Source organism: Megalobrama amblycephala, linkage group LG16 (assembly GCF_018812025.1).
Source record: "Megalobrama amblycephala isolate DHTTF-2021 linkage group LG16, ASM1881202v1, whole genome shotgun sequence".
Classification (NCBI taxonomy): domain Eukaryota; kingdom Metazoa; phylum Chordata; class Actinopteri; order Cypriniformes; family Xenocyprididae; genus Megalobrama; species Megalobrama amblycephala.
The window spans coordinates 43,997,376-44,012,434 of NC_063059.1; the positions used below are offsets into that span (position 1 = coordinate 43,997,376).

A 15,059-nucleotide genomic window follows, 5' to 3' on the forward strand; every position below is an offset into this window, starting at 1 on the left:
CCGTCCTGGTTGTTTTTTTATGAAGTGATGAAAATGTCCTTGTTTTCATTGTTTTTCACTTGGGCCAATAAATTGACCGGTGTTACGAGATTTTCAGTTTCCGAAGATGGAGCATTAATATAAATGAGTTTCGCAGACATGCGCGATTGCACGTGCAACTGAGAATATTAGTTCACATTGTATCTCAAAACATTTGTGGATTATTCCATAAAGGTAACTATATTCTCAGCGTCACGGCTGACTTATGCCTAAACTCCAGTTGTTTACTACTTCTAGGTAAAAGTTTATAATGTTTTCATTAGTATGCATGATTTGTGCAGTCGTCTGTAACTGAATAACAGATACTTCGTGTAACAGCAGAGCAACCTTCAGCTATCATCTACAATGAGTTCAGCTCGTTGTGCTCTTCCTTTGTACCTTGCGATGTAACAGCTGATAGGCCTATATAAATTTCTTTATAACTTTCATGCTTATTTGTTAAGTAACAAAAAACTGCTGGGAAAGATCAGCTCTACAGCAAAATATAGATGGGCAAACAAGGAGGATGAGGAAGAAAAACAGGATGAAGAGGAAAACGAGGATGAAGAAGAAAACTAAAGATATATTTTTTGTTAGTTTTTGTAAGTTTGTGCTATTTTTTGTTAAATTTGGATTGCTAATATACACTGAAAAAAGTGATTTTGGAGAGTGGTAAATATAATCTGTGGAAACCATATAAAATGTACATGATTATTGCAGCCAGCCAACGAATTCTAAAGTAATGGGTAAATTCTACATATGCTACCCATTCGTCAACAGTAAGAACCATCACATAGAAAAATGCAGTAAAATATACCCCCAAACTGTGAGTTTTTTTTGCTTTAAATTGCGCATGCGTCAGCCCGCGTTTTTGAGTGAGTGTGGACGACGCTGGATCCTCTCTCTGGCTGCCATCGAACAGCAGAAGTGAAGGTAAGCTATTTACATAGGAGTGCTGTATATATATATATATAATATATATATATATATTTAATTATGAGATATTACACTTCACTTGTATTCGGCTTTCGTTTGTTTAACATGCCATTACTTGAAATTAAAGTTTGAATCTGTCGCTGGCGTCACCATGGCCCGGGACACATCAAGCCACGTCGGACAACGTCGGACCGTCGGTCAGGCAACTTGGTTTATTGTGTTCCATGCGTCGGTTTGATGTGTTCAAATAAACAAATTGACCCCGACGAAAGCAGACGTGCCGTTGCTAGGATGAGAATGCGTTGACACGCAACGGCACATCTGCTTTCGTCGCTGCTAGTTCTTTGCCATCGGTTTGTTGTGTCCCGGGCTTTCACCGTCCTTACTGCCGGTAAGTTGAAATGCCGTCGTGGTGTGCTTTTTACAAGATTGGTCAGCATGCATGACTGTGTCTGACCGCTGGTTTTAAGGTTAGAAACTAGTCAAAGCCAGCTTTTTCTAATATATTGAATGGGCGCAGGATTAAAAATAAAAACATAGTAACGTTACCACTGTATCCCACGAGTGTGTGTGAAAACACCAACTGTTGCTGCACCTAAGTTTTTTAAGGAATTGTGGGATCACGTACAACATTTTAGAATTGATTTTATATTATATTTGTTATTGTTAGAACATCAGTGCTTAATAAATGTTTTCATAATTTTGTAATATGTTCTATGAAACACATTACATCTATGAAGCTAATTATATGAAGTATGAATATTAATATATGTAATTGCAATGCCTTTATTTAAGTCAGTACACAGTCTGTTATTTCTGCATGACCGTCCCTTGTCAGACAGACAGACTGCCCAGATCAGAGGAGCACTGATAAACTACCATATTTCCCCAATTAATCACCGGTCTGCAAATAGCCGCCTGGTTCTTTTAAACGTCTGGGGTTATAATCCATTTTGCATATTAAACACCCACCCGAATAACCAAAGGGGGTGATTATTTGCATTATATTGAGGTAAACCCAAAATCATCTGTACAAAATCTAACCCAGGTGCATGTCTGATAATTTGTTTTGTGTAATTTTTGTTTTTATTTCTGTTGTAGGCAGTCTGTGTATGTGGACACTCACTATTTGCCCTCTCTTCAGTTCCTCTTGTCTGTCCTCCACAAGCAGAGACTCACTGATAGACCACTGTTACCAGTTCTAGTGTTGACACATCCACCCACATCCCCACCACAAGTGTATCCTTTACAGGTATGCAAGTTTTCCAAATAAAATAAATCACATTGTCCTTAAAGGTATAGTTACCTTAACTAAAGTCCTCAGTTATGGGAAAATGAACTGGAAATGTAAGTTGTGCAAATTCACAACATCAAAAAGATTGGACCTGCTGAAACACAGCAGACTAATACATGAGCATTTAGGTCGAGTCCACTCCATACCCTGCCTCTATGCAGATTGTCCTTGCACAGTCAAGACATGGGGTGCATTAAGGACACATTTGTCAAGGCATCATTCTCAGTCAACCCAGCCAGGAAACATTTTGTTTACATGCATTGTCTGTAATTCATGCTCTTTTGACAATGAGAGGCATTTTTTTGAACATCTTGGTGGCCATCTAAAAAAATTTGAAACTGTGACATGTGTTTTTGAGGGTTGTGATTACAAGACCAACAAATATACAACATTCCACAGCCACAAGAGTAGAAAACACAACCCACATTTGTTGGAAGATTTCAAGACTAATGTTCTTTATCAACACCAAAACAACCCGGATGAAGAAAGTGATTTTGTTGAGGATGAAAACGACTGTGGCTTAGTCCTTGAGGAGGATGAGGACTTGAACAAAATTATTACTAAAAGAGTGGGGTTGCTCCTCCTGAAAATGGAGAACATTTTTAATGTCTCAAATTCATGCATTAATGAACTAGTAGAGGAATTTCATTTCCTTACAGCGTCTGCATCTGGCCCCGTCATTAAAGAGATCATTCTGAGTACTTTGAGAAAACATGGCTGTACATTTGAAGACTCAGTGATATCAGAACTGGTCAAAGACCTTTGCCAGCTAAGCCCTGTCTGTGCTGCTTTACGAGTGGATGGGCCTTTCAGCAGTAAGTTCAGGAGAGAGCAATTTAGTAAGGAGCATCTCTCATCGATTGAACCAGTTGAGTACATACTTGATAGTACAGAGAAAAAATCATTTCAGTATATACCAATCCTCCCATTATTATCTCAACTTGTGAACAACAGCCACATTCAAAACACAATATTACAAAACAAAAAGACATCTGATGCCTCTTCTGGATACAAATCGTTTAATGATGGATCTTTACTAAGAGAAAACAGCTTTTTATGTGAGGATGAACTTAAACTCCCACTCATATTATATATAGATGACTTTGAGATATGCAACCCTCTGGGAACATCCCGCAAGAAGCATAAAGTCACAGCAGTGTACTGGGTGTTCGCAGACATACATGCCACATTGAGATCTACACTGACTTCCATTTACTTAACCATTTTGTGCAAGGCAAATGATGTCAACCAGTATGGCTATGCAAAGGTTTTGGACCCACTGCTCAGAGATTTGAAGTCCTTTGAAGATGAAGGTATTTTTGTTTCAAGTCTGGGCAAAGTGGTCAAGGGCACTGTACTTGCTGTAGTCGCTGACAATCTTGGTGCTCACTCAATAGGTGGCTTTGTTGAAAGCTTTTCAGCTTCACATTTCTGTCGCTTTTGCATTGGAGAACGGTCACAGATCCAGGAGCATGAAGTAGGAGAAGGACTGTTTCCTCCACGGACTAAGTCCAACTATGCCATGCATGTCAAAGCAGCACTGTCTGATCCAGCAGAAGGTCACCACTGCGGAGTTAAAAGACAGTGTCCCATCTCAGACAGACTCAGTAAATTTCATGCTATATCAGGTTATCCCCCTGATGCTTTGCATGATTTGCTCGAAGGAATTGTACCTGTGGAAATATCACTCTGTCTTGATGTGTTAATCAGAAAGAAATACATCTCTCTTCAGGAGCTCAACCATTCCATACGTTGCTTTCCTTACAAATGGAGTGACAAAAGAAACTGTCCACAACCCATTGCCCCGCATTTCAACTTACGAAAAAGCGTAGGAGGTAACGCACACGAAAACTGGTGTTTGTTGAGAATGATGCCACTCATGATTGGTGACAAAGTCCCAGAAGATGAGCCTGCTTGGGAGGTTTTGATGAACCTTAAAGATGTTGTGGAGCTTGTCATGGCTCCTCTCCACACAGATGAGACAATAGGATACATGCAAAGTAAGATCTCAGAACACCGTTACAGATATTTTGAAGTGTTCCCAGAGGAGAAAGTTCGACCAAAACACCACTTTCTCGAGCATTATCCATGGCTTACAACTGTTTACGGGCCACTGGTACATTTCTGGACTATGCGGTTTGAAGCCAAACATCGATTCTTTAAAAGGATTGTGAGGCAGACTGGGTGTTTTAGAAACATTCTCATGACAATGGCAAGAAAACACCAATCAATGATTGCGTATCATACCAACAATTGCAACAACCAAAGGCCAGCACTGTCAGTGTCCCAGAGGACTCTTGTGGCAGTTGATGTTCTTAAAGATGGCATTAAGGAGTCCTTCGCAAGGAAGTTCCCTGGGGAAGAGTTTGTGAACATGACAAATAAAGCAACCATTTTAGGCACAGACTATAATATTGGCATGGTGCTGCCGTTTGGCTCAACAGGAGGCCTACCTGACTTTGGAGAAATCCAGCAAATAATCATTGTGCGTGAAACTCCTGTCTTTGTTCTGAAATTGCTTAGTGGTTGGTATTGTGAACACCTGAGGAGTTTCAAAGTAGAGCCAACAGGAGAGACAGAAATCCTTAAACATTCTGAATTAAAAGAAACATACCCCTTGGCTGCATACAATGCAGCAGATGGCCGTATGGTGACCCTTAAACACTTCATTTGCACATAAGAGTAAGTGTAATGGGTTGATTTTATTTATGTTGTCATATCAAATATGTGTGCACTTTTCAAGTAGATATTGAAACAATTACTTAACAGCTGTATGGCCAGGAATCCTGTCTTATTTATTTATTGTAATGTTTATTTAACGGGGATGATTGCCACAGAAAATGGGAAAATGTGATGCATACTTACTCTCCTTTTTTCTCCTCCTTTCCTCATCTACCTCTTCTTAAAATAATAATGATAATCAAAGATTATTTATTGAAATTTCCACTGAACTAAATATCTGTTTATTGCTTTGGCAGAAGAATATTGAAGCAAACCTATGCAAGTAAGCTCATCAACTATTAATAACCTGTCTCAATTTCGTTTCTTTCTCTGTCTCTACAGCTGAGGAAACACACACCAAACAACAATGGCGGTCCATTTAAGAGTCGTTTTAGAAGAACACAACATTCAAAAGCTGAAACTTCCAACAGGAATTCCAAATACAGTGGAAGATCTTGTTTCCATAGTTACTGAAACTTTTCAATTGCATGGGGAAATTGGACTACTATACCAAGACAAACACTTTGACAATGAGTTTTTCAGTGTCACCTCAACTGCTGACTTGTATGACAAGGCCACTGTTAAAGTGATCCTAAAAGAGCCGACGATAACCCTTGACCTACACCCAGTACTTGAATCATCTACATTGAGTTCAGTGAGCACCTATCCTGCAAGTACTACTGAAACGGACATCTGCCCTGCAGATCATGATGCATCCTCAGAGGTGTCAAACTACGCATCGTCAAGTTCCAGTGACACCATTATTCTCCCTGATTCATGTCGCTCTGCTGCATGGCCAGTGCCATTCCAAGTACCGGAGTTTTCCCGAGACCTAGAACTCATCCTCGCAGAGGCAAACAACTCATATGATGCCACTGGAAGACACTTCATGGATGCCAGTGTTAAATCAGCAATAATGCAAGAGCTTGCAAAAGTAATTTTTTCTTACACTGCTTACCCAACCAATCAGCAAATCCTCTCAGTGGCTGAAGCCTTGGTTTCTAAGTTTCCGTGTCTTAGGGAGCCGGGATCATTTGCAGGCTTATATGGCTGGCAGCAGCGCATAAAAAACAAGATGCACAATTACCGTGCCAAGCTAAGATCTCGAAAATATTCTTACCCGGAAATTGAAATCAACACCTTAAAAAGGAAGCATCCGGGTGATGCAGTGCCTTCGAAAAATGTAAAAAAGCCCAAAAAAGCAGAGGTTAATTACCTCCCTCCGCACCCTACTGGTGAAAGCCAAGAGACTCTGGAGAAAGAGAGGCTTGAATTAATTTTTGAAATTACAAAGAAAAACAATGCAAAGATAATTGCAGATAAAATGAATAAAACCTTCTCTAGCCGAAGAGTTGAAGTGGTCAGCCTCAGCCCCTCTGTGGGTGTGTTTAAAGAAAGGTGGCCAGCATTATTCACTGAGGCTCAGGTGAGAATGTCTTGTAATTTTTTCTTCCCACTAGGATACATTCATGTGATTACTATGAGAGCTGGTCTTTAATTTAAAATGTAATTTTTGGTCCTTTTACTTCCTAGATCAAGGAGGAGTTTAGACGCATCACAACAGTTTCCTTGGAGGAGACATTCATGAGGAAGCTCGATGAGTACACACCAGGTCTTTTGCGGCTAATGCGTGCCAAAGGAGGAGCAGCTGGTTGCAAGATGCGTCCTCTGCTGGACACTTTAAATGACGTATGTTATTTTATTTTTTCACAAATATGTAATTATTGATATGAGTGAATTAAAAGTAAAGTAATTTGTAAACAGTTGCTTTGTTGTGCGCAAAGTTGAGCTCCTTACCAACTTAAACCTTTTAACATCAATGTGTGAATTCGGTCTTATCCATCCATTTTCTTTACTGCTTTGTCCGTTCGGGTCACAAGATTTTTGAGCCAACCCAGCATTTATCAGGCGAAGGGGCAGGGTTCACTCTGGACAGGTCGCCAGTCTGTTGCAGGGCCAGAATTCGGTCTTAGTATATGTAAATCACTCCCCACACCGCTAACAGTCTTATCATTAAATTGTATCTCCCTACAGACACAGAACATTGATAAAAAAAGAGATGCTGTTGTCTGCTGCCTCATTAACTACCTCGGTGAAAGACAAGAAGATCTTTTCCATGACTGCCAGGTATGTCATATTGATAACAGATTTTTGATTAACTCAAGGGATCCTCCTCTCCTCTCCTCTCCTCTCCTCTCCTCTCCTCTCCTCTCCTCTCCTCTCCTCTCCACATAGGGCTGGGCGATATGTCGCATGAGATTGTCATGCGCATTTCGTCAGTAAAGCCGGTTCCCTGATTACCGCTAAATCGCCATCACCTGCTTTCAAATGGAGCGGCATTTAATAGACAGAGCCGTAGATCACTGACAAGCTACGCAATATCGCGTTCATTATCGCAGATGAATCGCCTTCGATAATGAACCCGATTTTGCGTGGCTTGTCAGTGATCTACGGCTCTGTCTATTAAATGCCGCTCCATTTGAAAGCAGGTGATGGCGATTTAGCGGTAACCAGGGTACCGGCTTTACTGACGAAATGCGCGTGACAGTCTCATGCGATATATCGCCCAGCCCTACTCCCACATGGAAAAAACCTATATAAACATATATGTTTCAATATAGGTTTTGATATAGGTTTTTAATATATATGACATATATAAAATTGGCCGTTTTCCTATATTATATGTACATATATGTACATATATGTGTATATATATGTGTATATATACAGTACAGTCCAAAAGTTTGGAACCACTAAGATTTTTAATGTTTTTAAAAGAAGTTTCGTCTGCTCACCAAGGCTACATTTATTTAATTAAAAATACAGTAAAAAACAGTAATATTGTGAAATATTATTACAATTTAAAATAACTGTTTTCTATTTGAATATATTTCACAAATTAATTTATTCCTGTGATGCAAAGCTGAATTTTCAGCATCATTACTCCAGTCTTCAGTGTCACATGATCCTTCCGAAATCATTCTAATATGCTGATCTGCTGCTCAAGAAACATTTAATGTGTACAATTGTACAAAATATTTGTGTACAGTATTTTTTTTCAGGATTATTTGATGAATAGAAAGTTCAAAAGAACAGTGTTTATCTGAAATCTAATCTTTTGTAACATTATAAATGTCTTTACTGCCACTTTTGATTGATTTAATGCATCCTTGCTGAATAAAAGTATTCATTTCTTTAATTTCTTTAAAAAATAATAAAAATAAAAATTCAAAAATTCCCCAAACTTTTGAAAGGTAGTGTATAATGCTACAGAAGCTTTGCATTTCAGATAAATGCTGTTCTTTTGAACTTTCTATTCATCAAGGAATCCTGAAAAAAAAAGTACACAACTGTTTTCAACATTGAAAATAATCATAAATGTTTATTGAGCAGCAAATTAGCATATTAGAATGATTTCTGAAGGATCATGTGACACTGAAGACTGGAGTAACGATGCTGAAAATTCAGCTTTGTCATCACAGGAATAAATTACTTTGTCAAATATATTTAAATAGTACACAGTTATTTTAAATTGTAATAATATTTCACAATATTACTGTTTTTTACTGTATTTTTAATTAAATAAATGTAGCCTTGGTGAGCAGACGAAACTTCTTTTAAAAACATTAAAAATCTTAGTGGTTCCAAACTTTTGGACTGTACTGTATGTGTACATATATATGTGTTGTCACAGATCCCTTGTCTCCAGAACTCCAATTCCCATGATCCTCCTGTTCTCCACACCTGCACTCACTTCCCTCGTCATCTCCCCATCATCACATATCATCATCACCTGGACTTCCTTGTTAGCACTCCCTATATATATATGGACTCACTCCCTTCACTCCTTGTCTGTTCTAAATGTTACATTGTATGTGTTGGTTGTTGTTATGCTCCTTCGTTTCATTAAAGTACCCATCTTGTGGATTTCCGTGACTGCCTCGTCTTTGCAAACACCACCCGTAACGTGTGTACATATGTACATATAATATAGGAAAACGGCCAATTTTATGTCACATATATTAAAAACCTATATTGAAACATATGTTTATATAGGTTTTTTCCATGTGGGACCAATTTCACGTGTTTGCACATACATAAATTCTTGCATAATTTTTTTTCGTTAATTCTTAGTTTTTGCCTTGATAATAGAAAATATGAGCTAAGGCATCATGTATGACAGTCAAAAATTAGATATGAGCTACAAAATGACCAGATCCTGCCATTAGCTATATAGAAGACATATACTGCATATATGCGGCATATATGCAGTATATATGCAGCATATATATTATCATATATGTGCATATATGCTGCATATATGTGCATATATCCACATATAGGTTCTTTCCATGTGGGCTCTCCTCTCCTTTCCTCTCCTCTCCTCTCCTCTCGTATCCACCTTCTCCTTTTGCCTTCCACTCCCCCTCTGCTCTCCTTTTAGATAAACTGAAATATATTGAAACAGCATCTTAAATAAAATAAAAATGTGTATGCTTTTTGTTTGTTTCTTTTTAACATGTAGGAATGTGAGGACTACACAGACAAAACGATGAAGGTGATTGTTAAGCACAATGTCATGGCTGAGGAGGATCCATCAGATTTGTCTATTGTGATCGAGGGAAACCAAGTGATGGAAGGATGTGGAAGCCGAACAAAGGCATGCATACTGCTGATGGGACTCATTTATGCAATCAACATCGAATATCCAAAGGAGCTGAAGAACACGTTTGAAGCTTTTCAAAAACTTTTTTTGGAAATTGACGGGGCAAAACTACTGAAAAAGGTCCACAGCCTCAAAAATAAGCTCATGCAGTAGACACACATTTCCCCTGTTGTTCGAAGAGGATCTTTTGTCTGGACATACTTTTAATGGAGTTGTAATGGAGTGTAGTTTTATATTTTTCTTCTTTTCCTTTATTTGCTCCACACACAGACACAGATCCATCCACTCTCTCTCAGCCCACTCCATTGCTCTGTGATTTCCCCCAGATTGACAGAAAAGGAATACCAATAGAAAGTGGCCTGAAGAATTTTGATCTCTCCTTCTACCCTCTTTCCCTCCCCATTTGTTTGTTTCTTTTATTCTCATCCTATCTTTTGAGAGTGAGAGCAAGCTCAAAAACTAAAGAAATATCTTTATCCAGATATTTGATACTGTACATGCACAGAAACAACCATGTGGAGTTTGTGTGTGTGCTTTTGATTTTTAAAATAGAATAAGTGGCATGTGTTGTTTGCAGTAGCCAATTATCCAGAAACAACATTTGAAACTGTTCTTAGTGAGTTATAAAAAGTCAATTCGTTCATTGTTGTGTGAAGCTGTTGTACTTTATCTAGCACTTTATTCTGTGTTTTTTGATAATTTGGTGCATCATTGCTGCATATAAACAAGGCTGTTCGGTTATTTGTTATATGAATACCTGGACCACAGATTTGGTCAGTCACTGTTGTGTAAATCTGAAGAGACACAAAGAGTTTAGTCTAAGAATTTAGATACAACAAAATCTTAATGTGATTGGACATCCAGCACTGCTCTGATCTCCTCACTTCTCCTTTCATTTTCTCTTCTCCCTTCTCTCCTCACTTCTCTTTTCCGCTCTGATCTGGATGTCCTAAAACAGGGATATGTTTTATTATCCAACATTATTGAAACAACATTTGATAGATCAGTGAGTTATAAAACAGGTTCATTACTTGACATGTTTGTTAAAGCTGTTGTGCTGCACTATATTTTGAGTGTTTCATAGGATTTTTTGGATTAAAAACATTGATCTGATGAACCATCTGAATGTCTTTATTGTGGGGGGTAAATTTTACCTTCTCTGAATAAGTAATTGTTATTAACTGATATTAATTAACTTTGATTTGAAGAGATAATTTTTACCTAATTTTAATGAGTAAGTAGCTGTTGAATATATACATAAATGTGAGGTATTGTTACCCAATTTATGCAAGCATTTAATAGCTTTTTACTTCAGATAGTTTATACTCAATATATGGGATTAAATCTACCCCACCAAAGTCGATGCAAATTGTTACCTCACATTTATTGGGTAAATTCTATAGATTAGTTTTTACAGTGTAGCAGAGGTATTTTTTTAGGTATTTATTTTTCTAATACAGAAGAGACATTATTTCTATCATTATTTTATTCGTTATTTTTGAAACTTGTCATAATAAAACATGTTGAGTAACCTCAGAGTCTTTGGTTATAGATAGTATTTTGTAATATTACAATTTTCTAAACATACAGAGGAGGCATACTTTAAATGTATTGAAATTATAAGGCATATTTGAGTAAACTTCGAGTATAATTTGAGTATCTCATTGCCGGGCCGAGTGTCCTGGTTTTCGGTAATCAAAATATGGTCACCGTAATTTATATTAATAGCAAATTTGTCGAGTAGCTATATGAATACATGAATGCATTTTATAAGAATAAATAGACTAATTGTTTTTAATACAATTTTCAGATTAAAATTGCAACAAAAAAATTCATAAATTACTTCTGCTGCTGAATTATACGTTCAGTTAGTTTACTATTTTCTTTGTCATAGACATAGTGACAAATATTTTTCTCTTTTTATTTAAATATATTTTTCTCTATAATGAAGTAGCCTAGTTTATTTAGTGGATTAAAGGATTGTGTTTAACAAAAGGGTGACCATTAGTGTACATGATTCATACAGTATATGAATAAAGAGGAGGATGAGGATGTTGGTCAAAAAAAACAACAAAAAAAAACTTTTCCAGTCGCCATTTTAAGCTGGCAAGATACCAATACAATACGGGAAAAAAGAACAACAACGTGTTTAGAAACGTTTATCAAAGTTTATGCAGGAATTTCCGTGTATCTTGATGTTAAAGCTGGAGGATTTGAGAAGTTGTATCTTGTAAAAGTTTGATCGAGGTGAGTGTTCATGTGTGGAGACTTCCTCATATTAATATGAATCTCTGCAGGACATTTTAAGTGATGTTATGCAACTAACTAAAACGACTTTTTTCCTCGCGATAAGTCATTTATATCCCAGCCACTGGGCTAGCCATTATTTTTAATCAAAGGAGACATAGGCGTGTTATCCAAGCATTTATGAAAAGCCCCTTGTAGGAGCGACTATGAGGTGTTTCTCCCTCCTGCAGATACCTTTGAGGTCTTGATAAATTCAAATTGTGGCGTTTTTTTTATTTATTTTTTATTTATTTTTTTATGTTTATAATCCAGTAGTTCCGTAATAATTTTGTCTTTTATGCGTTTAATGAAGAACTCTCGTCCTCTGTCCAAACACACCGCGCCCTCTTTAAAGGGGGGGTAAGTAGATTTTCACAAACGCTGTTTGGAAATTAGTCAGGCTGACACCAACAACAAAGGCTGTGTTTACACTTGGCATTAACATGTGACCTGTACCTGGATGTTGTCCACATATGCATTGAAAAGACAAGTATAAACGCGTTTGTGATTGGAATGTTATACGATTAACGTGTCCTGATTCGGAGGTAGTCAAGGACGCTTTGTGATCTCAGTGTAATGTAAACGTGATCCAGCCATCGCATCTACATTCAGAGGGCGTAATACTGCCCAGTCTCTCTGCTTATCTGTGAGAAAATAATGGACAGACGCAGTTTTGACAAGAAATTAAACTTCTTTGAACTTTACAATAAACGTGAATCTTTAAAACAGTTTATTTAGATTTACATGATACCTTGTGTGTCATTTTTCATTTGAACTGTGCAACATTATCTAAACGAGGCAATGGCGTGTGTTTTTATTGTTTCAGTTTATTCATCTCCCATTTCTGTCAATATAGTCATCGCTATAACCTTAAACCCGGATGATGTGTTGTTTAACATGATCAACCCAGTTAATTTTTGTATGATCAACTCTGGAATATTTCTTCATTTATTAAAAAAAAAAAAAAAAAAAAAAAAAAAGAGAGAGAGAGAGAGAGAAACTTAATTTGATCTAAGACTGGAGATTGCATTGGAAAATAATGTAAATGAGTGAAAGCAATGGGATGTTGTTTAATTTGTATGTATTTAAGTATCTTAAAGGATTAGTTCACTTTCAAATAAAATTTTCCTGATTATTTACTTACCCCCATGTCATTCAAGATGTTCATGTCTTTCTTTCTTCAGTTGAAAAGAAATGAAGGTTTTTGATGAAAACATTCCAGGATTTTTCTCCTTATAGTGGACTTCAATGGCCTCCAGACGGTTGAAGATCAAAATTACAGTTTCAGTGCAGCTTCAAAGGGCTTTAAACGATACCAGATGAGGAATAAGGGTCTTAGTGAAACTAAAATCTGTCATTTTTGATTTTTTTTTAAATGTATATGCTTTATATAAACAAATGATCGCCTTGCACGTGCTTCCGCCAAAACTGCACTTTCGTATTCTACTTACGGAACGAACGCAGCACCAGTTCTGTTTTATCTGTAAGTTGAATAGGGAAGGTGAAGGACATACAGCGTAAACTTTTTGAAGAATACGAAAGTGTGGTTTTGGCGGAAGCATGTGCAAGACGATCATTTGTTTATATAAAGCATATACATTTAAAAATTTTTTTAGAAAAATGTCATTTATTTTTTGTTCTTCCTTGTCAATCATTAAAGGGTTAGTTCATCCAAAAATGAAAATTCTGTAATTTATTACTCACCCTCATGTCGTTTCACACCCGTAAGACCTTTGTTCATCTTCGGAACACAAATTAAGATATTTTTTGTTGAAATCCGATGACTCAGTGTGGCCTGCATAGCCAGCAATGACATTTCCTCTCTCAAGATCCATTAATGTACTAAAAACATATTTAAATCGGTTCATGTGAGTACAGTGATTTAATATTAATATTATAAAGCGACGAGAATATTTTTGGTGCGCCAAAAAAACAAAACAATGACTTATTTAGTGATGGCCAATTTCAAAACACTGCTTCATGAAGCTTCGGAGCATAAATGAATCAGCATATCGAATCATGATTCGGATCACTTGTCAAACAGCCAAACTGCTGAAATCACGTGACTTTCGCGCTCCGAACCACTGATTTGACACACTGATTCATTACACAGAGAAGCACAGAGAAGGTCCTTTTCCTGGAACACGCAGAAGAAGAAGCCTTGAAGAAGCTTTGAAGGTTCTGATGTCTGGGCAGATGATCCTTATTCTCTGGAACACACAGATCTGGAGGATCTCTGATGAGAGGATTTTGAAGTTGCTGCAGAAGATATTTTGAAGATGGGGGCTAAGCTTGTAGTCGTTGTCTCTGGTGCAGTTTTCAAACTCCCCAAATTCACTTCTTGCAGAACTTCCTTGTTTCTCTCTTTAGAGCTTCAGAGTCTTGAGAGAGCAACTTCACGACTCTGTAGAGAAGGAGGTAATTGCAAATTGGCACAGATCCAGTGTTTTGATTGGCTGATGCTGTCAGAAGTGGCCGCTGAATGGACATGAGATTCATTTAAATATCTTAAAGTTCACATTTAGAACAATGTCCTTAAGGTTTTTTTCCTATGCATAATTCACTTTCCAAACCAGTTTCAGGTTAACCTTGGCATCGTGCTGAAAACATAAAGACCAGACATCATTGAGTTATGTTGAACTTTTACCTATTCATTAATGTATACCTTAATAGGCAAGTTTGTATATTTTGCATGAACACAAACAACACTCATTAAGTAAATAGAGTTCTGATAATAGAAATGGAGAAGATTTGCTCTATTTTGTCCACTGTGTGTCTATTTTGTGTCATTTGTGACTTCAAGCCACTTGCAGACTTTTCTGGTAAGTGGAGTTCAGCTCATACCTCAGGCCTTAGGACTGAGTGACTGGGGTGAACAATGGGGAAAACTGTGATTAGGATTAGCCTGCTCAATGACATACTAATGTCATCATTCTTCCTTTGCACAAATGGTCCTTGATAGGCTTATCTTCTAGCCTATCTATTTCCTTGTTTGCTTCTCTTGGAGGTGTGAGTTTTGGAGTCCTGTGCTTTTCATCATGGCAGATGAGGTGATGAGGAGAGTCTTCCTTCATGTCTGCCTGCTGATCACTTACACTCGTATTGTGTGTGTAACAGTGGCCAGCTAGTGAGAGTGAC

The 15,059-nt window shown here is 37.4% G+C and overlaps 1 protein-coding gene and 1 pseudogene across 5 annotated transcripts; both read left to right on the forward strand.

Annotated features, from left to right (window-relative positions):
* The first annotated feature begins 666 nt into the window (after positions 1-666).
* Positions 667-10,693, forward strand: LOC125249075. Of its 5 annotated transcripts, none has more exons than XM_048161264.1 (6): positions 667-951; positions 2,056-2,206; positions 5,312-6,395; positions 6,503-6,658; positions 7,004-7,096; positions 9,495-10,693. In XM_048161264.1, exons 3-6 carry the CDS (start codon positions 5,337-5,339, stop codon positions 9,786-9,788), a joined length of 1,602 nt encoding a protein of 533 aa, XP_048017221.1. In that variant the 5' UTR covers positions 667-951; positions 2,056-2,206; positions 5,312-5,336; the 3' UTR covers positions 9,789-10,693. The 5 variants fall into 5 exon arrangements, with proteins under 5 accessions (XP_048017221.1, XP_048017220.1, XP_048017223.1 ...); XM_048161266.1 differs by having other exon boundaries at positions 908-951; positions 2,099-2,206; XM_048161265.1 differs by lacking the exon at positions 667-951 and having other exon boundaries at positions 975-2,206.
* A 1,009-nt stretch (positions 10,694-11,702) lies between these two features.
* Positions 11,703-15,059, forward strand: part of LOC125249074 — a 31,926-nt pseudogene continuing 28,569 nt past the window's right edge.